At 40.2% G+C, this 25612-nt stretch overlaps 1 protein-coding gene across 1 annotated transcript in view; it reads left to right on the plus strand.

Moving 5' to 3' along the window:
- The window catches only part of LOC144600666 (uncharacterized), a 36996-nt gene extending 21978 nt beyond the window's left edge, over positions 1-15018 (plus strand). Inside the window, exons 8-10 of the mRNA XM_078412521.1 lie at positions 6892-7005; positions 8827-8848; positions 12547-15018. Coding sequence (XP_078268647.1) covers positions 6892-7005; positions 8827-8848; positions 12547-12682 — 272 coding nt within the window. The 3' untranslated portion in view covers positions 12683-15018. The remainder of the gene's footprint in view (positions 1-6891; positions 7006-8826; positions 8849-12546) is intronic.
- Positions 15019-25612: the final 10594 nt, after the last annotated feature.

Here is a 25612-nt window from a genome sequence, read left to right on the forward strand (position 1 = left end):
TTCCCGTTAAATTATAAAACACTCAGTTACACTAATCTTGCCACATTTCCATCAACTCACCGGCTACATTAGGAACAATTAACCTACCAGTTCTTTGGGATGTGGGAGGAAACCAGCAAACTCAGGAAGCCCATGTGGTAACAGTTTGAACATGCAAACTTCACCCAGACAGCTCTGATAGCTACAGACACACAATTAAAAGTTCTGGTACAAAACTGGATGGTATGTCTTTCCCAGTGGATGAGAATCAACACAGTAAAAGCAATAAGCTTGACCCCCTAGGAGAACATCAATGTGATATGACTGATTATTTCCCTACAGTTCATTAGACAACTTGGCTATCTTGCCTGTGCATTGCATTGTATAAATAAAGCAAATAATTATGATAATTGAACAAAAATGTTGGAGATCTGTTGGCCACTGTATTGGGTTTGGGCAACAAGGCAATAATATGAACTATGAAATGAAAAAAGGAAATATTGGAAATATGGAGCTGGTCAGTCAGAATCTGCTGAGAGTAATTATCGTTAATCGTCCGTATTGATGATGACTCAAAAGAACTGGGAATAGGTAGATGTAAGGATTTCACAATCTGAATTTGCTGAAATCAGTGATGCATCCAGAAGACTGAAATGACGAAGTTCTTCAAGCTCTAATTCAGAGGTTAAGGACAGAAGTCGGAGGGCGAATTGAACAGTGCCAGGATCTGGAAATTCATGGACTGATTGAAACTGTTCACACATGTTCTGTGTGTGCCTGGGTGGCTACTGCCTCCCTTTTTGCCTGGTGACTCTGCGTAGGACCCTCATCGGCCTGCGATAGTTACTCCAGTCTCCAGTTGTCTTTGTTTTTAATTGTCCATGTTAATCCCTCACTTCTGTCTTCTGCACCCTTCTTCCACAGAAGCATTGCATAAATTGATGAACATTTTATTCCATTTTCAAGCATTCCCTTCAACATTCTATGGCAATTAACGATCATTTTAAATTTCTCTAATCTCTTATCATCTTGTACTATCATTCTTTTGTCAGTTAATTTCACCAGCCTTTCAAACTAACATAGACTTTCCCCTTCCTTCTTTTTTCCTTCCCATTTTTCTGCATCTTACAACCCATTTCTTCCCTATGTGTAAGAAGGAACTGCAGATGCTGGTTTAAACCGAAGATAGACACAAAAAGCTGGAGTAACTCAGCGGGGCAAGCAGCATCCCTGGAGAGAGGAATGGGTGATGTTTCGGGTCAAGACTTTCTTCAGACGTCCCGAAATGTCACCCATTCCTTCTGTCCAGCGATGTTGCCTGTCCTGCCGAGTTACTCCAGCTTTTTGTGTCTATCTCTCAACTCCTAGTTCAGGTGAAAGGTCATTATAGAAACATAGAAACATAGAAAATAGGTGCAGGAGTAGGCCATTCGGCCCTTCGAGCCTGCACCGCCATTCAATATGATCATGGCTGATCATCCAGCTCAGTAACCTGTACCTGCCTTCTCTCCATACCCCCTGATCCCTTTAGCCACAAGGGCCACATCTAAATCCCTCTTAAATATAGCCAATGAACTGGAGCAACATCTCTGCTTCTCTCCAGAAAAGCTGTCTTACAGAATTTTCTTTTTATTTCAGATTTCTAACATCCATGGTATTTTACTTCTAAAGAATTAACATAACGACATACTTGGGCCTTCTGATTATTGTGTCAATTCCAGCTTCTAGTTATTTAAAAAAAGATTTTGCCTTCACTACAATCTAAAGGCGCACATCAGAAATTCCTAATTCCTGGAGGGAAGACAATTCCATCAATGAATTGTATCTGAATCTTGAAATAATGTTCTATATTTATCTCTATCGTATTCAGTACTTTATTTTAATGGATTAATTCAAAATATTTCTGGGTTGTAGTTGATAATGAACAACAGAGGGCAGTAACAACACATTTGTTGAATTTTACTCTTTCCTCCCGTAAAGGGAGAAATACATAGGTGGTGTCTTACACCAAGCTTGGCTCTTGTTGTCAAGTTTTAGAAAATTTACGCACCTTTGTCAATGCTGAACAAACAAGTAATTCACCTTAAAATGACCACAATGTAGGAAAACTGATTGTCGTGATTCCTTTACAATTTTATACACTTTATAAAATTTAATAAATTAATCTTAGACAGGAATAGCTTGTTGTAGGTGGCTACCTGCCTGTTCAATGTAAAACTGGGACAACCGCACTGCATGGAGTGTGGAGTAGGCCCTAGTTATACTCAGCTGGCTATGTAGTTTGCTTACCCGACACAAGATTCCTGAAATATTCTATTCCAAGGTCTGATCTGGGAAGACATTACCAGGACCGTGCAAACAGAGGAAGCAACGGAAAGATGTGCTCAAAGCCTCTCTGAAAATATGCAATATGAGCACTGACTCCTGGGACTTTGGCCTGTCATCATTGCAAGTGGAGAAAGCATGAAGGATGATATTGAGAACCATGGGACCACGCAGGCACCAATTGTAAACCATAGAAGGAGCACACCGTTGCACAAAAAATATACGCTGCCGTCCCATCGAACATCATCTGTCTCATCTGTGAATGCACAATCCTGAGGGGTTGCCTAAGGAAAGGATTTACCCCCTCATTTCTACATGCAGTGAGAAAGGCAATAGCTTCATTGATATATTCGATAACACTATCTCATATTCCATCTAGGCACATTGCAGCCTCCAGGACTCACTATCAAACTCAACAATTTCAGATTGCTCATTAATGCTGTTTGTATTGGAACAGGCCAGTGCTGTTGTAAGGTCAACCAACTATATTATTAACCTTTATTTTTCTCTTCACAACAGCACCTAATCTCTTGGAAAGTTCCAGCATCAGGTTCAGCTCTGACCTTTCTTACTAAGCTTCAACATATCCCTTTGTTCTCGCTCTCACTCTTTCTCTCTCATTCTTTCTCCTACAACTTCCCTCTGCAATTTAAAACTTTTTTTTCCTCATTTTTACTTCCAATGGAGGGTTTAGACCTGAAATGTTAAATCTGTTTCCCTCTTCACAGATGCTGCCTTCCAGCATTGCAGAATTGCTTCCAGCATTCTCTGCTTTTATTTCAGATTTTGAATTTAATGTGAAAGTGGGATAGTGTGAATGGGTGATCGATGGTCACCATGGACCTGGTGGGCTGAAGGGCCTGTCTCCATGCTGTATCTTTCAATCAATCAATTTCCAGCATCTGCAGATTTTACAATTTCAATGTGAGGAAAGAGAATGTTTCAGTTCCTGCGACACAGAGAATGAATACGATGGGTATCCGACTATTTTAAATCTTTTTTTTCTTCTATTTTTGCCTTTTATCGTCTGATTGAAGAGCTTAAAAATGTATTGATTAGGTACCTGAAAATTGCACTGAGGTGTAGTGAGGGAGTTCAGTTCAAAGTCAAGCTCTCTTCCATTCCGAGCACACCATGTGTACTGTATATTATGCCTCCTATAGGAATAGGCAGTATCCTTAAGTAACATTAGCAAATTTGCAGATGACACAAAGCTGGGTGGCAGTGTGAACTGTGAGGAGGATGCTATGAGGATGCAGGGTGACTTAGACAGGTTGTGTGAGTGGGCAGATGCCTGGCAGATGCAGTTTAATGTGGATAAATGTGAGGTTATTCACTTTGGTGGCAAGAACAGGAAGGCAGATTATTATCTGAATGGTGTCAAGTTAGGAAAAGGGGAAGTACAACGAGATCTGGGTGTCTTGTTCATCAGTCACTGAAAGCAAGCATGCAGGTGCAGCAGGCAGTGAAGAAAGCTAATGGCATATGGGCCTTGATAATAAGAGGAGTTGAGTATAGGAGCAAATAGGTCTTTCTGCAGTTGTACAGGGCCCTACTGAGACCACACCTGGAGTATTGTGTGCAGTTTTGGTCTCCAAATTTGAGGAAGGACATTCCTGCTATTGAGGGAATGCAGCGTAGGTTCACGAGGTTAATTCCCGGGATGGCGGGACTGTCATATGTTGAAAGACTGGAGCGACTGGGCTTGTATACACTGGAATTTAGAAGGATGAGTGGGGATCTTATTGAAACATATAAGATTATTAAAGGATTGGACACGCTAGAGGCAGGAAACATGTTCCCGACGTTGGGGGAGTCCAGAACCAGGGGGCACAGTTTAAGAATAAGGGGTAGGACATTTAGAATGGAGATGAGGAAGATTTTTTTCACCCAGAAAATTGTGAATCTGAGGAATTCTCTGCCTCAGAAGGCAGTGGAGGCCAATTCTCTGGATGCTTTCAAGAGAGAGTTAGATAGAGCTCTTAAAGATAGTGGACTCAAGGGATATGGGGAGAAGGCAGGAACGGGGTACTGATTCTGGATGATCAGCCATGATCACAGTGAATGGCGGTGCTGGCGCGAACCTAGTCCTACTCCTGCACCTGTTGTCTGTTGTATAATAACCTCTTCTGAAGGAATAGGCAAAGCCAAAGATGCTTTTACAATGGTGTAATGGCCATTATCAGAGTAGGCCTATAAAAATAATGTTTGATTCAAGCAGTTTGACCGAACAAGGTGGAAAAGCAATTAAAAAATGAAGCAAAAAGAAACAAAACATTTAAGAGACTAAGGTTAGGAACTCGTAGGGAAGATTTCTTTAGGCAGTTTAACACTGGAACTATGAAAATGAAGGGAACAAGGTTTATAAATATATAGCAATTTTCACAATTTGACCCCACTGGGCCTGTACTCGCTAGAGATTAGAAGGATGAGCGGGGACCTCATTGAAATTTACCGAATAGTGAACGGCTTGGATAGAGTGGATGTGGAGAGGATGCTTCTACAAGTTTTAGAATCTAGGATTAGAGGTCATAGTCTCAGAATTAAAGGATGTTCCTTTGGGAAGATGAGGAGGACTTTCTTTAATCAGAGGATGGTGAATCTGTGGAATTCTTTGCCACAGAAGGATGTGGAAGCCATGTCAATGGATATTTTTAAGGCAGAGATAGATTCTTGATTAATAAGGGTGTCAGAGGTTATGGGGAGAAGGCAGGAAAATGGGTTTAGGAGGGGGAGATAGATCAGCCATGATTGAATGGTGGAGCAGACTTCATGGGCCGAATGGTCTAATTCTGCTCCTATCACTTACAACCTTAGGACAATCTCCATGCAGACCAAAGCAATTCATTGCCAAGGAAATACTTATGAAATGTTGAAGTCCATATTACGATTAAAGAAATCTAATTTGTGTGCAGCAAGCACCCAAAATGGAGTCAATGATCAATGATTGCATTATTTGTTTTTCTTTTGGGGAGTGGAGCATAAAAACTAACCAGGACAGTATGGAAACTTTCGCTGCTTCGAAATGGCAGCTTGGGATCTTTTGCAAATGGTGAGAGAGCTAAAGGAGCATCAGTTTAATGCCTTTTCTGATGGATAACATTTGTTCACCACTGAACTGAACCATATGTATATATAATTGAGGAAAGACCATTTTCAGAGCGTTTCTCTATTGTGAAGAGAGGCCCAAAATGCCATTGCACAAAAAAAAGTAATACCTTCAATATTACTGCAACGGGTAATTAAAATCAACAGATCCCTGGTTACACATTAAAGAAATCCCTGGTTACACATTAAAGAAAACACTTGGTTTGTCTCCATTAAACAGTATATTGGGCTGGACATTTTCTAGGCTGACAAGAAGTCGGTATTCAAAGGAAGAACAATACTTTTTTTATTGGGATCTTATTTATGTGTAATATTTTTTTGGCAGTTTTGTTTTGTGATGCTTTATTTGCCCCAGATTATGGGTATCAAGATTTTCCACTGCTACAATAAAACATCCAGATGCAATATGCTTTCATTCTTGATTGCCTGGAAGAAGAAGAGGATGAGAGAGCAATGCTAGTAATTCTAACAGGGATGAACTATTCTTACCTATGTATCATACATGTGGCGCCAAGAAAATCCATCGAGAGATGCATGGAGGATTATTAGAATTCCTTACTGAACTAGACTGACAGTACAAGATAATGGCACACTATCCCTTATCAAGATGACTGCCTTTGCCAGTAGCACCTGCAAAACAAGTGCGACTAAAGAAGAATGACTGATTATGGGTTTATCTGTGGCCTTTCTCAACAACAGAAAACAAATAGTCAGGTATCACATGCAACCAAGTGATTAGTAGATGAGTGTCTAAGAAGCTCCAGGAAAATTTCAGCAATCAAATTCATTATTTAAATTTGAATGATATGTGTATCTCCGCATACTTTTCAAGTGATTGTAGATTATCTCAATACCTGCCAGTTATGTGCAGATTTTCAATTATGTGGACATCTAGGTTTTGGTCTGTTGACCATGACAACTCAGTCAAAGCTGTAAATATCATAAATATTAGAAATATTCAAACGCAACACTTTGAAATCTGGCCCTACCTTTCTAAAATCCAAATGGCTAGACTAAATAAAAAACAATTGATGAAAAGATGATTAATTAATATGATTGATCAATTAGTTCTGGAAAGTACATAATAAGTATCCGATTATTCTTTTCCTTTCGTATATGTTTGTAAATAATATTTTAACTATCTATTAATGAGGTTCAGGCAAGACCATAAAAATGTGACCATGACTATGGAAACCGAGTCACTAGCAGAAGCTACTGAATGGCACTTCTCTTAAAAGAATCCTGTCTGAATTTATTTTGAAAATATCTCTTTAACAAGCAAGAATGCTTTTGGGTCAAGTCACATGCGATTATTCTCATTGTACCCCTTGATTACACTGAAACCCCAAAGAATAGCTCTAAGCACCATTTAACAATCAGAAATTCCTCCTTTTAAATTAATTTTGTGGATATTTAAAAAATCTTTTTGGTATCTCCATGTGAATGTGTGGCACTAATTACTGTGATTCTGTTTTCTAGGATTCGACAGTGCAAAAATCCCAATTTGGGTGTTTGTTTTGACAATTATTCTCACGGTGCTCCTTTTTTCTACTTTCATTGTCTTCATTTTGTACAAAACAAAAGCTAAAACAGGTAAAAGTGAAGGTTACTTAGTAAATTACTGATAAAAACATATTCTGGTTTATTGATACTGAGTTAACTGTTAGGATGGCAGATAGGTCACTGGAGACTTGGCCTTAGCATTCCTGAGCCAGAAAGAGACGTAGGTATTTTCCTATTCACTGTCTAAACATGCAGGGCGGAAAGGACATGTGTATGGATTTAGAGGGATATTAACTGCTCTAGCAATGCTGCCATCTATTACTCAGTGTCCACCCTTAAGAATAAAAAATAGCCACCAGGGAAAGCTGTCCTCATCCATGAAATCATACTCAGCTAAAGGCACCTCAGGAGAGGATGGACAACAATAGACAATAGGTGCAGGAGTAGGCCATTCAGCCCTTCGAGCCAGCACCGCCATTCAATGCGATCATGGCTGATCACTCTCAATCAGTACCCCGTTCCTGCCTTCTCCCCATACCCCCTCACTCCGCTATCCTTAAGAGCTCTATCCAGCTCTCTCTTGAAAGCATCCAACGAACTGGCCTCCACTGCCTTCTGAGGCAGAGAATTCCACACCTTCACCACTCTCTGACTGAAAAAGTTCTTCCTCATCTCCGTTCTAAATGGCCTACCCCTTATTCTTAAACTGTGGCCCCTTGTTCTGGACTCCCCCAACATTGGGAACATGGTTCCTGCCTCTAATGTGTCCAATCCCCTAATTATCTTATATGTTTCAATAAGATCCCCCCTCATCCTTCTAAATTCCAGTGTATACAAGCCCAATCGCTCCAGCCTTTCAACATACGACAGTCCCGCCATTCCGGGAATTAACCTAGTGAACCTACGCTGCACGCCCTCCATAACATTAAAGAGGCAGGAGGAGTAAACTCAATGTGAGATTATGAGTATTTTCTTAACATGCCATGGGAGTAGTAGAGCTCAACTACATCCAGTGGCACATTGTAGGCCTATTTACCTCTGCTCAGTAGAAAATAGCAGGCCGCAGACCTGCGATCTTCTGATTTGAGTTGGCAGCGAGCAGGGTTTCCTGCTGCTAATGAGTGCCCAGGAGATTTCCACATCACTTACCTTCCCATGAATTTTTCTGTTAATATAGTTTGAAGGACAATGCAATGATTTATGTTTATTACTATAAATCCAGTCTTTGTTATGGTGATCAGAAATGAACACAATGGGGTTGATCACATGTCTCAGTCCTGCTACCATTGACACTACAAAAGCATCCCAAGGGTGTTGGAGGAGTCCAGTGACTGTGAGGGAAGGAGAGCAGAGAGTGAGAAGGCACAGTAGTTAGGGCTAACATGGGTGTAAAGAGTGATGATGTTGAATACTTTTTCAACAACGGAAAAAGGCTTTCACTTCAAGGTGTATTCTGTGGTTGGAATTCTGAATGTTGGCTCCTGCCACATTATGGGGAGTATTTAACTTGCATGAGATCTTATGATATTAGCACATACAGTGTGTGACTCCAAGCTTATCTTCAGTTTCTTTTGCACTTGATGTTGATTATATTGGGTTCATGAGAGTCTAAGGTTTCCATGAGCATTTTGCAAGATAGCAGTCAGTTGCCATTGTGTTATCTGCCACACTGCCCTAAATGTGATGTAACCGAGATAGTGAAAAGTTCTGTGCTGTGAAATACCCGTATGCTATTATTATCTGAAAATTCAAGCTGATAAATCTCCTATGTCTCTCAAATACTTTGTTTTTCTGTGTTTAGTGAATTTCATCTTATTTCCCATGTTTGATGATTATTGTTTTGTTGTAAAGAACTTTATATTTAATGGAGTCAATTGCTCTCAGATTCTAAATGAACATTTTGTTTTCCAGAGAACACATATGAGTTTACAAGGTAGGTGTCCTTTCACTTCATTGTTATAGATTCATCTTTAACCCACGCCAGTTTAAAAATCAGATTCCATTTTTATCACATGGAGTGTTGGGGATTTCATTTTAGTTTTGGGAATTGCAGTCCATGCATATGTATGTTTCTCTGTGAGAACCTCTTATTCATGATCATCTCCATTGAATGTATTCACTTCTTTCAGCATTTCAATCCAGCAATATTAAAAAAATTGAAGGGTCATGACCCGAAATGTCTCCCATCCATTCCCTCCCCTGATACTGCCTAACCCGCTGAGTTCCTCCAAAACTTTGTGTTTTGCTTAAGATTCCAGCATTTGCAGTCCCTTGTGGTTCCCCTTAAAATGTAGCACATTAATTGAATCTTTACACTGCCTCTTATAATTTTTGCATATATTTTTTTCCCCAAAATGCAACAATTTATAGTGTTAGAGATTCTAGATAAATATGAGTTGTTATTTTTGGACTCCTTGGTTACATTTTCTCATTCCTTCTATTACTTCCCATTCCTTGCTTCTGTGTAACATATGGACCCTTGACTCTAGCTTTGTACATATCCTGAGTTGCAGACTGAAGGCTAACTGGCTGCTGTGTCCTACAGGAACCTGTTGAGACTGAAAAACATTCCACTTGGACTCTGCCCCTACTTTTTATAGCATATACAATAAAAAATATGATCAAGCTGTGACTTGGAAATGTTGTAACATATACCTAAATTGTATTCTGGTTGTGTGTGCTATATTGTGCAAGATATAGATGTAATGCAGGCAAATGGGATTAGTGCAGATGGGCAAAGGTCAGCGATGGCATGGTGGGCCAAAGGACCCATTTATTTGTTGTATGACTCTGATTACACTTAAAAGACAATGTGAACAAACTTGCAAGCCTTCAATCAACAGAGTCTAAAAGATGTAGAGGAAGGAAATACAGATGCTGACCTACACTGAAGATAGACACAAAACGATGGAGCATCTCAGCGGGGCAGGCAGCATCTCTGGAGAGAAGGAATGGGTGACCCTTCAGGGTCTCGACACGAGGCATCGCCTGTTCCTTCTCTCCAGAAATGCCGCCTGTCCTGCTGAGTTGCTCCAGCGTTTTGTGTCTAGAGTCAAAGAGATGTGTGCTATAAAGCTCCAAAAAAAGAATATAATAGATTTGCAGTAAGGATTATACTTTTTACATTTCTGCCTGTTATGATTACTCAAAAACAAGGACAGTTTAGAAGTCGGAAGCAGTGTAGAGAAGGACTGCAGGACTAATCCCAAAGTTAGAGATCTGATTTGTGAGAAAAGATGGGGAAACATGGGCTTTTCAGATGAGAGACAAGTCTGGGAGGTTAAAGTGAACAAACCTAGAATATTATTCAGGTCAAACTGTGGGAACTGACTGGACTTTAGGGTTTAAACTAGCTAATTAATTATATGTCTCATTCCGGGAAATTCTTCCTTTCCCAAAGTATTATCAGTAGATGGAATAGATTAATGAAGGGAAAATCCATGAAATTATTTAAAGAAACAGTTGGATACCTCTGTAAAACAAGTTTAGTTCTCTTACAATAGATTTATTAGTGGCCTTCCTCATTTGTAATATGGTCATATAAGGAGGGCAGGAAAACCAGCACAGAGCTTCACAATCATGGCAAAGTATGGGTTGAAGCACAATTCATGTAGACAGGTACATGGATCGGACAGGTTTTGAGGGATATGGACCAAACACAGGCAGGTGGGACTAGTGTAGCTGGGACAAGTTGGGCCAAAGAGTCTGTTCCCACGCTGTATCACTCTATGACTCTATGACTCTTGTCACCTCTCAACTGAATAGCCCAAGATTCCCCATCTTTCGGCACAAACCAGTCTGAGTCTGAAGAAGGGTCTCAACCCAAAATGTCACCTATCCATGCTCTCCAGAGATTCTGCCTAATCTGCTGAGTTACATCAGTACTTTGTGCACAAACCAAATGCCTGACTTTAAGGCTCTTCTCCGCACTTCCAGCCCACTTCAGTTTTAAAAGCAGCTGTCACAACAATTGGGAAGTGGAACTTGCATGGTTAGTTACCAAATGTGCAGATCCTAGAGAAAAACTAGCTGGTGGTTTTAGGGCAGATGACAAATTCACCACCACGTGTTCCTGATTCATTGCAATATCTGCAGGGTTCTCTTAGTCATTCTCCCTTGTGTGACATGGAATCTGAAACATATTTGACCTATGAGGAAGTAAAGGTGCATGGTTAGTGTGTGGAGCCTGTTTCTGTGCGATCCGTGTCTGTGACCTGCGGATTTCAAACACTTCAGACTCTCCTGTCCACTCCTTCCCACTGCATCAGGCTAGCTCCATTTCTTTTTATAGCATGTTTCCTATCTGACTGCCATCTCTGTGCATTAAAATGTATCCACACGAGAAAGAATGTTGAGATTTCTCAGTCATGAACAAACCAGTTTTAGTCATACTTATTTCACAGGCATTGATTAAAAATAAGAAATGAGTTTTTCAAAAGGCAGGGTTTAACTGAAGCGTGAATTTATTTTGTAGCTAATATGACATCAAATTTTAACACATCTAGTGTCTCAACCATCTCCTTTTTCATTATTACTTTGGAAGAATCCTCTTCCTTGGTGGAGATGGAGACAAAGTACTCAGCTATTTAATATTCATAACGCAGGTTGATGAGGGTAGCAGGTATCATCGAGGCACCCAGGTGCAGGTTCCCATCTTTGTTGTTAATAGGTCCCACTTCCTGATTTATTGCCCTTCTATTTATGCCTACAGAACACAGAATCTTATTTATGTAGGCATCTAATCACTTTTCTTATACTCTCTTTACCTCTCATTTTAATTTCCACTGTGACTCATTTTTAATTAGTCTGGTTCACATTTGTATTTCTGACACTTATCATAATCAAGTTTTTTTTGCTTTATGGTGTCATACACCACAGAAACATGCTCTTTGGCCCAACTCATCCATGCTGACAAGATGCCCCATCTAAGCCAGTTCCCTTTGCCTGTGTTTGGCTCTTATACCTCTAAAACGTTCCTATCCATATAACTACAAGTTTTTTAAAAAGCTGTTATGGTATCTGCCTCAACTATCTCCTCAGGCAGCTCGTTCCACATACCCACCACCTTCTGAGTTTCTGAGCAAAAAAGTTGCCCCTCAGGTTTGTATTAAATCTTGCCCCTCTCACCTTAAACATATGTCCTCTTGTTTTGATTCCCTTGCCCTGGGTATTCACCGTATCTATTCCCCTCATTATTTTATACACCTCTATAAGATCACTCCTCAGTCTCCTGTGCTCCAAGGGATAAAGTCTTAATCTGCCCAACGTCTCCCTAAAGCTCAGCCCCACAAGGCAACATCCTCATAAATCTTCTCTGCACTCTTCCCAACTTATCTTCTTCTAAATCTCCTTTGTCATCCATGAAGGTCTATATTTGTTTTTCTTCCTTTGCTCCTCATGGGAATTTGCCTCAACCATACCTGAACTTGTTTGATAATTTAAAATGGGCTATTGTTTACTCTCTCTGCTTTTACACCTCTCATATGAAAGCAGTTAGCAACTGGGTGGGAAAAGCATAGCATTGACTGGATGGGAGAGCCCTAATGTGTTTTCCTTTTCTTTCTGGTTGTACTATAACCAAGTTTTCTTAAAATTGAGCAGTTGCCAATGTTATTTTCATTTCACTTTTAGCTTTTGGTCTACAATTCTTCCATATCGGGCACCTGATCCGGTTTCATGTGAAAATAATGAGTACGAAACAATGACAAAACCAAGATCAAACGATTATTCAGAATTACAAATGGAATCTGCGTGTGGGTCTGGATAACTGGATGCTTCAGCATGAAGCACAACATGTGCAGTTCTGCCGCTTCCGTGGAAAATAACTTTATATGCACATGGCATTCTGTTTATTGCAGTACTCAACTACATAAAATGCCAAAAGCAATTGTTCTGTTTCAAAGTTTTCAAATAAACATCTCTAACAGTTTCTGCTACTCCACCCAACTTTGAATATATAACCTTGATAAACCCCTAGGAAGTTTCAGTTTTCCTATTTTATCTACTGCCATTCGGAGGCTCTGCTGACACGGAAAGGTTTCAATAGACAATAGACAATAGGTGCAGGAGTAGGCCATTCAGCCCTTCGAGCCAGCACCGCCATTCAATGCGATCATGGCTGATCACTCAATCAGTACCCCGTTCCTGCCTTCTCCCCATACCCCCTCACTCCGCTATCCTCAAGAGCTCTATCCAGCTCTCTCTTGAAAGCATCCAACGAACTGGCCTCCACTGCCTTCTGAGGCAGAGAATTCCACACCTTCACCACCCTCTGACTGAAAAAGTTCTTCCTCATCTCCGTTCTAAATGGCCTACTCCTTATTCTCAAACTGTGGCCCCTTGTTCTGGACTCCCCTAACATTGGGAACATGTTATCTGCCTCTAATGTGTCCAATCCCCTAATTATCTTATATGTTTCAATAAGATCCCCCCTCATCCTTCTAAATTCCAGTGTATACAAGCCCAATCGCTCCAGCCTTTCAACATACGACAGTCCCGCCATTCCGGGAATTAACCTAGTGAACCTACGCTGCACGCCCTCCATAGCAAGAATATCCTTCCTCAAATTTGGAGACCAAAACTGCACACAGTACTCCAGGTGCGGTCTCACCAGGGCCCGGTACAACTGTAGAAGGACCTCTTTGCTCCTATACTCAACTCCTCTTGTTACGAAGGCCAACATTCCATTGGCTTTCTTCACTGCCTGCTGTACCTGTACAATTTCTGTTTCTTATAAAAAGGAATTGACCTGAAATATTAACCTTGTTTCTCTGTCCACAAATGCAGCTTAAATTACTGGGTATTTGAAGCAATTTCTGTGTTTATCTCTGATCTCCAACACCCAGCTTATTTTCCTTCAGAGGTGCAAGAGACAGCAGATGGTGGAATTTGTAGCTGAACTAGGAGAGCTGCTAGAGGAACTCGGTGGGTCAGGCAGCATCAATGTAGGGACATCAACAGGCAACATTTTATGTCAAAACATTTCATTTCAAAAGAGTATTGGGGAAAGGACACAGAGTGCTTGAATAACTCAGCAGGTCAGGCAGCATCCCTGGAAAAAATGGATAGGTCATGGTTTGAGACCCTTCTTCAGACTGAATATTGGGGAAATTGCCAGTTTAAAAAGGGTAGAGTGTGGGGCAGGAGTTAGCAAGTAATAGGTGGTAACATTTGAGGAGAGGTTGATTGGTAGGTAACAGTCAAGTGGGGAAAGAAAAGGTGGAGATAGCAACAGAGGATGGGAGGTGACGTGGGGAACAAAGGGCTGCAGATTCTGCAGACTGATAGGAAGGAAGATGAAGAGTGGCACAGAATAGGGAGGGGTGGTGGCAGATAGCGTCATACAGCATGGAATCAGGCCCTTCGACCCAACTTATCCATGCTGACCAAGATGTCCAGCTAAGCTGGTCCCAATGACTAGCTTTGATGGGAGCACGGAGAGAGGTGAGTGCTGAGCAGTTGGGGCACAAAGGGATCCAGTGGGAGAAATGTGTGGGGGAGGGCAAAAAACAAAGTAGGGGTCTAGCGGGTAAGATGGGTAAAAGAGTGTGCATGAAAGGACCTGGTTAGGTAGGAGGAGAGAGAAAGGAACGGGAATGCGGGTTCCTTGATATTGGAGAATTCAGTCTTCATGGTGTTTGGGTTGTTGACTACCCAGCAGAATAGGAAGTGCTGTTCCTCTGGTTTGCATTTCCTCACCCTGGCAGTGGTGGGAGCTGAGGATAGATAACACAGTCGGAAAGGAGCCGGTATCGATTGGATTTTTCTATTTTGTATGGTTATATCGACCCTGCTTACTTTAAAATGTAGCTGCTCAAACAGTTATTTTACATGCATATCTCAGAATGATTGATGAATTTAGCACATGTGCAGAGTTTTAAACCTGCACATTTCATTCAATAAAAGCCAGGTGCAGGAATGCTATTGAATTGGTATCTTTGGGTCTTTGTCACTTTGCCGCTTAAAGCACAACTATTCAGACTTTGAATGTTAAATGTACTAGCATGTTTGTACTAAAGTTAAAATTACCATTCTTTTATCTGACACTTCCCAGCGTGGTACAATTGTTAATCATCAGCATACTAATAAAACAGCTTGCATTTATGTGCTTGTTTTAGTGTTTTTTAAAAATATATATTTTTAGCAACACTGCATGGAAACAGGCCCTTCGGTCCACCAAGTCCACACCGACCAGTGATCAACCTTTCACATTAGTTCTATATTATCCCACTTACACACACTTGGGGCAATTTTACAGAGGCCAATTAACCTACAAACCTGTAGGTTACAAGTCTGAAGAAGGGTCACCCATTCCTTCTCTCCAGAGATGCTGCCTGTCCTGCTGAGTTACTCCAGCTTTTTGTGTCTACAACCTATAAACCCATACGTCTTTGGAATGTGAGAGGAAGCCAGAGCACCCAGAGGAAGCCCATGTGGTCACCGAGAGATCATGCAAACTGCACAGACAGCAACAGAGATCAGGCTCAGACCCGAGTCTAGCACTGTGGCAGTAACTCTACCAGCTGTGCCACCCAGTGTTTTTTTTGTCAGGTCTTTTTTCTTCGTATTGAAAATTCTCTTTGCTTCACAGGAACTCAGGTAATAATCGAGACAAAGAAAATGATATTCGGGAAGGTTACTAAAAGCTTCGTCCAAGGAAATGGTTTTAAGAAGGTTCGTAAAGTTGGGCAGGGAAAGTGAAGGATGAGGACATGAAGCTATTTTAGCACAATTTTAAATGATGGAAACTTGTGGATTGGGAATTGCTGATGAGTGAATATAGACAAGATACGGGACAGTATAGGATTAAAATATATTGACGAAGCAATGAACCAATCTCAAAACTTATCTTCTCCCCTCCCCCCCCCCCCACCTCCTCCCCCCCCCCCCACCTCCTCCCCCCCTTGGCTCCATCTGCTCTTCACTCCCCACCTCATTTAGTTCCACCCACCAGTCCCTGGCTTGCACTTCCCTACCACTCCTTTATACTGCCTATCTCCCAACTCCATTCTCAGTCTAATACAGTGTCTTCACCTGAAGCGTTGGTCACCCCTTTTCTCTACAGATGCCGTTTGACTCAATCATATGTCCATGCTTGGTGTGATTATTGAATCTTTCTCCAACACAGTCTAAGAATAAAGGGGAGGCCATTTAAAACTCAGATGAGAAAAAACTTTTTCACCCAGAGAGTTGTGAATTTGTGTAATTCTCTGCCACAGAAGGCAGTGGAGGCCAATTCACTAGATGAATTTAAAAGCAAGTTAGGTAGAGCTCTTGGGGCTAGCGGAATTAAGGGATATGGGGAGAAGGCAGGCACGGGTTACTGATTGTGGATGATCAGCCATGATCACAATGAATGGCGGTGCTGGCTCGAGGGGCCAAATAGCCTCCTCCACCTATTTTCTATGTTTCTACAAGAGGATTCACACTTCTATGTGCATATGACAATAAACTTGAGTTGGATGCAGGGGATCATGCATAAAGTAGGTATATAATACTGCTGCTCCAGAACATATACAAGGGGACCCACATACTGGAATATAATGTTAAGTCGGATTGTAGTCATTTGGAAGTGTGAATTCGTTTAGACCTTTGACAAGGTTCTGCATGGTAGGCTCGTCTGGAAGGTTACATCACGTATTATCCAAGGTGAGATAACCAATTAATCCAGGCTTCTTATATTCCTAAGCTCCAAAGAGGGCATTTTCCTCTGGAGAATGAACTCCCAAGATCTTGCCGCTAAATACAGGGCATTTTGTTTTTGCAATCAGCTCGTTTAAAATTTTAAAAAATCCATTCTCAAAGCTTTCAAAAGTAAGCACCGGGCATGCTGAATTCCTTAATACAAGCTCATTGTGTTGTTGATACATTTACTATTCGTACATTGGGGAGCCTACCGTAATAAAACTCTTGCCTAAAAAGTAAACAAAAATCTTTGTTACAAGAGCAAGCACTACAACACCATGCAACCATAAACCTGGTAAACGTGGTTTAATCTGAAAGGCAATAGAAGTGAGATTTTAGGTTCCTTATGTTAAAAAAAACTTTCAAAGAAAGTTTCAGGGTTTTCTTTTAAATCCCATTTAACATGATGAGAAGGGGAAAGAAAACTGTTTTCTGCATTGGCCAACTTTCCAACATGACTTCCAAATATAGCTATCGATATCAACAGTCCACACACATCCCTTTTTGTTGAAACTTTTCTGCTAGAAGAGGAAGTTGTGAAAACACTGCTATTGACAGATAGCAGAAACTAGATATTAGGACATGGGTTGCCCCTAATGCAGAGAGAACCGCTTCATTATTTCCAATATATCCATCATTTTCACAATATGGTATGGTCGGTTGTGAAATAACAACATTTTCAGATTAATTCTAAGCAAAACATGCTTTCTGCTTCAATGTTTATTGTCAAATATCTTTGCAACAAAATGTAAAACAAATTGGAACTGATATAAAAGCTTTCACTGGAGGCCAGGCGGGAGCACTGAAATGTAGAATAGTTTTTATCAGAATTGCACTGAATTGGACTAATTAAATGTTAGTTCCACAGGAAAGGAAAAATATTTGAGTTGAACTGTATCATGATATGTTTTGGCATTTCATTATTTGAGCACTTCTGATAAACCCACAAATATATGTGAAAACATCATGATTCAAAGTGCAACTTTTGATGTTTTTCAATTCTAAGTCCATTTCTGCAGGGCGTCATTTAGTTTGCAAAGAATGTGAAAATGAAACGACTTGCATTTATAAAGAGTCTTTTGCCAACCAGAGAGATTCCAAAATACTGCATAGGCAGTGAAGTATTTTTGAAATTTAATTTACAGCCACAATGCAGAATGTTGCGGCCTATTTGTGCTGTCTGTGTGGAGTTTGCACATTCTCCCAAGGGCCAGGTGAGGTTCGGCCTTGGCGCTCCAGTTTCCTCCCACATCCCAAAGATGTGCAGGTTAATTTACCTCTGTAAATTGTGTAGGGGGCGAATACGAAAGTGGGATAACATAGAATGGGCGATCGATGGATGATGTGGAAATTTTGGTGGTTGCTTTCAATGTGAGCCTGACTGTAGAAGTCTGAAAAAGGGTCTGGACTCGAAACATCTCCTACTATGCTGCCTATCCCGCTGAGTTACTCCAGCATTTTGTGTCTATCTTGCCTATATTATCATTTGTTTGTCCTACCACCTAGGATCGTACGAGGATGTTTTGATCATTTTTGTGCAAGTCAAACTGATCTATTGTCCATTTTTAAAAGCTGGTTGCTTGTAATTTGCATCCTCCAAATATGAAGAAAGTTGATGTGGACATTTGTGGTTGTATTAGTTAGACTGCTCGTGAAGGGAATCATCACAAACTCCCACTGTGATTTTCACGTGGAAGTCCAAGGGATTAAAACTAAATGTTCCCATCGGTGTATCCCACTGTGAAAGTAGGCAGGGGAAAAAGAAGACTAAGCACAGGAAGTAAGAAATAAAATCAGTTCATGCTGCAATAATGTTGTCAGCATCGAAGAAACACATAATGTTTGAACTGTCGACTGCTCTCTAGATTTCTCTTTGGAAAGCTGACCATTTTTGGGATTTACCAGGGAAGTAATTGTGCAACCTTTCTCCGAACCCTAACCCTTTCAATTGATTCACAGAAATTCTCCACACAATCCCCCCACCCCCTTATCCACCATTCCACCAACCCCCAGCAGGAATCTCAGCTGCCGTGTCGCTGTATTTGGATGTTTTGTTGTGCAGGACTTGAGAGTGCAGACAATGTTATCATCATGCTGCCCACCCACAGCCTGACCGATACTGGGTGGTAGGGATACACAGATGCAAAGATACAGCTTTTAAAGGCAGGAACCTGGTGTTTGCCGCACGCCCTTGTATATTTCTTATTTCTTCTGCAGGCTTCCTCCTAAACGCAACTTCAAGACCTTCAGGACATATCTCTGCCTTTAGACTACCTCTTTAGACTTTACTTTAGACTTTAAAGATACAGCACGGAAACAGGCCCTTCGGCCCACCGAGTAGGGTTGCCAACTGTCCCGTATTAGCCAGGACATCCCGTATTTTGGGCTAAATTAGTTTGTCCCGTAATAGGCCCGGGGAGCGCTGTAGGGCCGGATGCTATAGGCCCGGACAGTGTAGGTCCGGACACTGTAGCCCCGGAGGCCGCTGTAGGTCCGGACAGTGTAGGTGCCGCCTAATGGAGGTTGCGTAGCAACCTGCTTCCTGGCCCAGGCAGCCGCCATTAGTGGAGCAGGAGCACGTGGCCGCTGGCTGGATGAGGTCACGCGGGGCGGTGACGTCACCTTGTCCCTTATTTGGCAGTGAGATAGTTGGCACCCCTACCACCGAGTCCGCGCAGATCACCGATCACCTCATGCATTAGCACAATCCTACACACTGGGGACATTTTACAATTTTACCAAAGCTAAACACAAGAAAATGGAGCTTGCTTAGATGGGTTGGCATGGTTGGCTTGGTGTTGAACCGAACGGCCTGTTCTGTGCTGCATGAGCCCATGACATGTTTTGGTAGCCCAACAACTTAACCCTTTTACAACTGTATCCATTCCAGTGAATAGAATTGTATTATGATTATCTTTCAATTATCAGCTCATTTTGGCACATGTAAATTATCTGTATTTTGTTATGTAGAGATAACATTGTCTAGATTTAATCTTTGGCTTTGTACTTGTACTTGTAATTTTCAGCATCAATTGTAAGTAGTATCACAAATTACACATAATATTGAACAACTTCCAGTAGCTTGAAAAAACCGCACTATAGTGCCTTTTGTGAAACATTTAGGAAATGGCTGTGCAATGCTGTAAAGGTTTCTCAATTTTAAGGGGAGATGTTTTTTTGAAAATATTGAGCAGTTCACCCTGAGTTATGACTGCAGAAAGCCACAGCTTCTGCTTCTCCTGCATTAATTGCATCTGCTTGCCTGTACTTTGCCATGCTTCAGATTAGTTAACAGTCTAGGGTCCTTTCACTGCAGGGCATTGAGGGGCCGAGTCCGGTGGGGACACCCCTCAAACAAGGGAAGGGACATGACGCCAGGGCCACACAAGTGTGGCATGGGTGCATGGTTTAAGGATAGTTGTGAACACTACTGAATATTAAGGAACAGTTAGACAGGCACATGAATAGGACAGACTTGGAGGGATATGGGCCAAACGTGGGCAGGTGGGACTAGTGTGTAGGAAGGAACTGCAGATGCTGGTTTAAACCGAAGATAAACACAAAATGCTGGAGTAACTCAGCGGTACAGGCAGCATCTCTGGAGAGTAGGAATAGGTGATGTTTCGGGTTGAGACCCTTCTTCAGAACCTTGTTCTGAAGAGGGGTCTCGACCTGAAACGTCACCCATTCCTTCTCTCCAGAGATGCTGCCTGTCCTGCTGTTACTCCAGCGTTTTGTGTCTATCAGGTGGGGCTAGTGTTGCTGAGACATGTTATCTGGTGTGGGCAAGTTGGGTCGAATAGCCTGTTTTCACACTGTATGACTCTGACCATGACTAATAAATGTATTGATGTTCAGAATCTTGGAAGAGTTTTTATTCTGAATAAAATTTATTTTTGGAAATAAAAATCAGTTAACTTTAGATTCAAGAACTAGCGAGTTAGGTCATTTATATATATCTGAACATGCAGTGTAACTATAGACATGCAAAATAAACTAAGTTAGTTAAGGTTGGAAGACTGCTTCAGCCTGCAAAATTCTGAACACGTAACTATTTCCTAAGTTCCTTCCTTTCTCTCCTCAGGCCTTTGACATGTTCATTTCTGTTGACACAGGCATTCCTCTCTCATTATTTCCTATTTTACACTTCAAAAGCTCTTCAAGGGCTTAAGGCTCCTTACAGAAATGAAAGATACTATGTAAGATGTCAGAGGTTATGGGGGGATGCAGGAGAATGGGGTTAGGAGGGAGAGATAGATCAGCCACGATTGAATGGTGGAGTAAACTTGATGGGCCGAATGGCCTAATTCTGCTCCTATCTTATGATCTTATGAAGATGTACAACTTTCTTGCGGATGAGATCTTAGTTTTGCCTGTTTTAGTCTCAGTTTTATATGCACGTACTTTCCTGCATTACTTAGCAAACAGGAGTGGGAGTTGTGACTCAGTTTTCACTTCCCCAGCCCATGGAGGCTGAAGTTGATTGTAATGCTTTGGTGATTGTTGCTCTAAATGATATCTGCCAACTCAGCACTGACCAAGAATTAAGTTTGCAGATTGAAGCTTTTCAGATTTGCTGTTGCAACTGGAACTAATAGGCCAATGGAGTAAAGACTAAGCCATAAAAAAGAAATTCCTCTCAAATATTGAAGGCAAAGAGTAATTTTCCAGAAGCAGTCTCATATTCAAATGCAACAGTCTCTTCCATTAATACATTGTGCTCTTCCATAATGTGTTGGAAGGAACTGCAGATGCTAATTTAACCGAAGATAGACACAAAAAGTTCAAGTAACACAGTGGGTCAGGCAGCATCTCTGGAGAAAAGGAATAGGTGATGTTTCAGGATGAGATCCTTCTTTTTTTTTTTTTTTTTAATTTTATTTAAATTTTAACAAAACAAATACATGTATGAACTCATAGTACGCGATGGTACCTACATTATAAATTCGATTATACATTTAAATTCGATTATACCTGTATTGTTCTGTATTATCTCCCCACCCACAACCCCCCTCCCCCCACCCCCCAGTTAGAAAAAAGAGGAAAAAGGAGAAGAAGAAAGATAAAGGAATAAAAAATTTAAAAAAGGAAAGAAAGAAAGAAAGAAGAAAGAAGGGAACCTGGAGACAAGAAGGAAACACTTCCGGCTAATTTCTTATTAAATTCTTTTTAGGGGTATCAAAACAATCCTGAAATTAAATATTTCCAATTCTTAATCCTAGTTTTAAAGTGAATGGGTTCCAAAGTTTCAAAAAGAAATCATATTTATCTCTCAGATTATAAGTAGCTTTTTCTAATGGGATACAACTACGCATTTCTGCATACCATCTTGCAATTCTTATTTCATTGTGATCTTTCCAAGTGACCGCCACACATTTTTTTGCTATTGCTATTGCTATTTTGAGAAATCTTTCCTGATATTTATCTAAAATTAATCGTGGTAATATTCCTTTAGTATCTCCCAATAAAAACAACCTTGAATCCAATGGTATGGTCTTATTCATCAATTGTTCCAAAAAGTTTTTTAGGTCTTTCCAAAAAGGAGTTACCTTAGGACATGCCCATGTGGAGTGTAAAAAAGTACCCACATCCTGGTTGCATCTAAAACAAATTTCAGGTAAATTTGGATTTAAATTGTTTAATTTTTTCGGAGTTAAATATAGTTGATGTAAAAAATTGTATTGTACTAAACTATATCTCACATTAATAGTATTTTTCATACTTTCTAAACACAATCTTTCCCAACTTGGTTCATCAATGCTAATATTCAGATCTGTTTCCCATCTTTGTCTTGATTTTTGAATTCCTGTCTTTGGACTAGATTTTTGTAACAATTTATACATTGAAGATATAATTTTTTTAGTTCCCTTGCCCTGAATCAGGGATTCAATTCCTTTAATTTGAAATAAAAACATTGAATTACCTAACTTTTCCCTTAAATAAGATTGTAATTGATAATAGAAAAAAATACTATTCCCTGGAATTTGATATTTGTTTCTCAATTGAGAAAATGTCAAAAAATTATTTCCTTCGTAGCAATCTCCCATATGTTTAATACCCTTCTGTTCCCAGACTTGTAATATTTGATTATTCCAAGCAAACGGCAGTAATCTATTTTTTACTAATGGAGTTTTAGCTGTTAGAAAAAATCTTTTATCATTAGCTTTAACTGTTTTCAACAATATATTAATTAAATGTTTTAGCAAAGGTGACTCTTGATCCTTAACTAATAGCTTCGCTTCCCATTTATAGATAAATTCTTCTGGGCATAGTTCTTTTATTTTATCCATTTCAATTTTAACCCATGCTGTTTTTCCACCCTCTTGATAAAAGGATGAAATAAAACTCATTTGTGCTGCCAGATAGTAATTTTAAAAATTTGGTAATTGCAGTCCACCTAATTCAAATTTCCATGTTAATTTTTCCATAGACACTCTTGGCATTTTACCTTTCCAAAGAAAATTTCTCACAATTTTATTCAATTCTTGAAAAAAATTATTTGGTAAAGGTATAGGCAGTGTTTGAAATAAATACTGTAACCTCGGAAAAATATTCATCTTAATACAGTTCACTCTCCCTAGCAATGTAATTGGAAGATTCATCCATTTCTTCAAGTCCTCCTCAATTTTTTTAATTAGTGGTTTATAATTTAGTTTATACAGATTATTTAACTTATTATCTATTTTAACCCCTAAGTACTTCATGCCTTCTTTTTGCCATTTAAACTGACTTTCTCTTTTACATTGATCATAATTACCTTCAGAAAGAGGCATTATTTCAGTTTTATCTTTATTAATTTTATATCCTGATACTTTCCCATATTCTTCCAGTCTGAAATATAATTTTCTTAAGGATTCCAATGGTCTAGTAAGACAAATTAAAACATCATCTGCAAATAAAGTAATTTTGTGATTTTCCTGATTCACTTTAAATCCTTCAATGTCTAAATCTGATTTTATTAGCTCTGCCAGAGGTTCAATGGCCAATACAAATAAAGCCGGTGACAAGGGACATCCCTGTCTACTAGATCTTTCCAAATTAAACGATTGAGAAGATTGGCCATTTGTCACCACTTTGGCTTTAGGTTGTTTATAAAGAGCTTTTACCCAGTTAATGAAACCATTTCCTAATCCGTACTTCTCTAATACTTTAAATAAAAAATCCCATTCTAACCTGTCAAACGCCTTTTCAGCATCTAAAGCAACTGCTACGCTCAATTCCTTTCTTTTCTGTGCTAAATGTAAAATACTTATAAATCTTGCTACATTATCAGATATTTTCCTTTTTTTGACAAATCCAGTTTGGTCCTCTTTAACCAGCTTCGGTAAATATTCTGCCAATCTCCTTGCCAAAAGTTTAGCAACTTTCTTGCGGATGAGATCTTAGTTTTGCCTGTTTTAGTCTCAGTTTTATATGCACGTACTTTCCTGCATTACTTAGCAAACAGGAGTGGGAGTTGTGACTCAGTTTTCACTTCCCCAGCCCATGGAGGCTGAAGTTGATTGTAATGCTTTGGTGATTGTTGCTCTAAATGATATCTGCAAACTCAGCACTGACCAAGAATTAAGTTTGCAGATTGAAGCTTTTCAGATTTGCTGTTGCAACTGGAACTAATAGGCCAATGGAGTAAAGACTAAGCCATAAAAAAGAAATTCCTCTCAAATATTGAAGGCAAAGAGTAATTTTCCAGAAGCAGTCTCATATTCAAATGCAACAGTCTCTTCCATTAATACATTGTGCTCTTCCATAATGTGTAGGAAGGAACTGCAGATGCTAATTTAACCGAAGATAGACACAAAAAGTTCGAGTAACACTGGGTCAGGCAGCATCTGGAGAAAAAGAATATGTGATGTTTCAGGATGAGATCCTTCTTCAGGACCTTCTTACTCTTCCATAATCCTGAAATCAAGCTAAGATCATTTATATGAATCGTAGGTGATTGTCTGACATGGAACAGTTAAGAAACCTACAGGGTTATTGTAAAACATAAAATGGACTTGCATTTTCTAACCATCTTCTAAAAAGTAATCCAATGTGCCTCCTCATCAAATGTAACACGGTGATTACACTTTGCAGATGTGCCATTCACATAGAGCTGATTTATAAACCTAGTGGGTGAGTAATAATAATAATAATAATAATATTCATTTATTGTCATTGCAACGAGTACAACGAAATTAAAAAATAGCCAATCCTGACGGTGCGTACAAACATATATGCAATAAATGCAAAAACAAATAAATACAATTATATTAAGTACAAAGATTTTTTAACGGTGTTGCGTAGTGCAGAAGGTAGTGTTCAGTTCTCGTATGGCCCTGGGGTAAAAACTGTTCTTAAGTCTGTTTGTTCGGGATTTGATCGACCTGAAACGTCGACCAGAGGGCAGATGAACAAACAGACGGTGGCCGGGGTGGGATGGATCTTTTATTATTTTGCCTGCTCTACTGAGGCAGCGTAGGCTGAACAGGTGCTCCAGGGAGGGCAGTGAGCAGCCGATGATCTTCTGGGCCGTTGTGATGACCCTCTGAAGGGCCTTCCTGTCCTTTTCTGAGCAGCTGGCATACCATGTGGTTATACAGTATGCCAGCACACTCTCGATGGAGCAGCGATAGAAGGACATCATGAGCTTCTCCTGCAGGTTGGTTTTCCTGAGGATCCTCAGGAAGTGGAGTCTCTGCTGTGCCTTCTTTACTGTGGTGATGGTGTTGGTAGACCAGGTAAGATCCTCTGCGATGTGCGTACCCAGGAACCTGAAAGCGGGTACCCTTTCCACACAGACCCCATTGATGTAGAGTGGGTCGTATTCTACACTGGTTTTCCTGAAGTCAATTATAAGTTCCTTTGTTTTGGAGGAGTTCAGGACAAGATTGTTCACTGAACACCATGCTGCCAGCCTTTGGATTTCATCCCTATAGGCTGTCTCATCTCCTTCTGGATTTAGTGTTGTGTAATGATCCTGATCTGATAAGGGGACTAGAGGTAAAAGAGCCATTAGGAGGCAGTGATCACA

This window comes from Rhinoraja longicauda, chromosome 15 (assembly GCF_053455715.1).
Source record: "Rhinoraja longicauda isolate Sanriku21f chromosome 15, sRhiLon1.1, whole genome shotgun sequence".
Classification (NCBI taxonomy): Eukaryota; Metazoa; Chordata; class Chondrichthyes; order Rajiformes; family Arhynchobatidae; genus Rhinoraja; species Rhinoraja longicauda.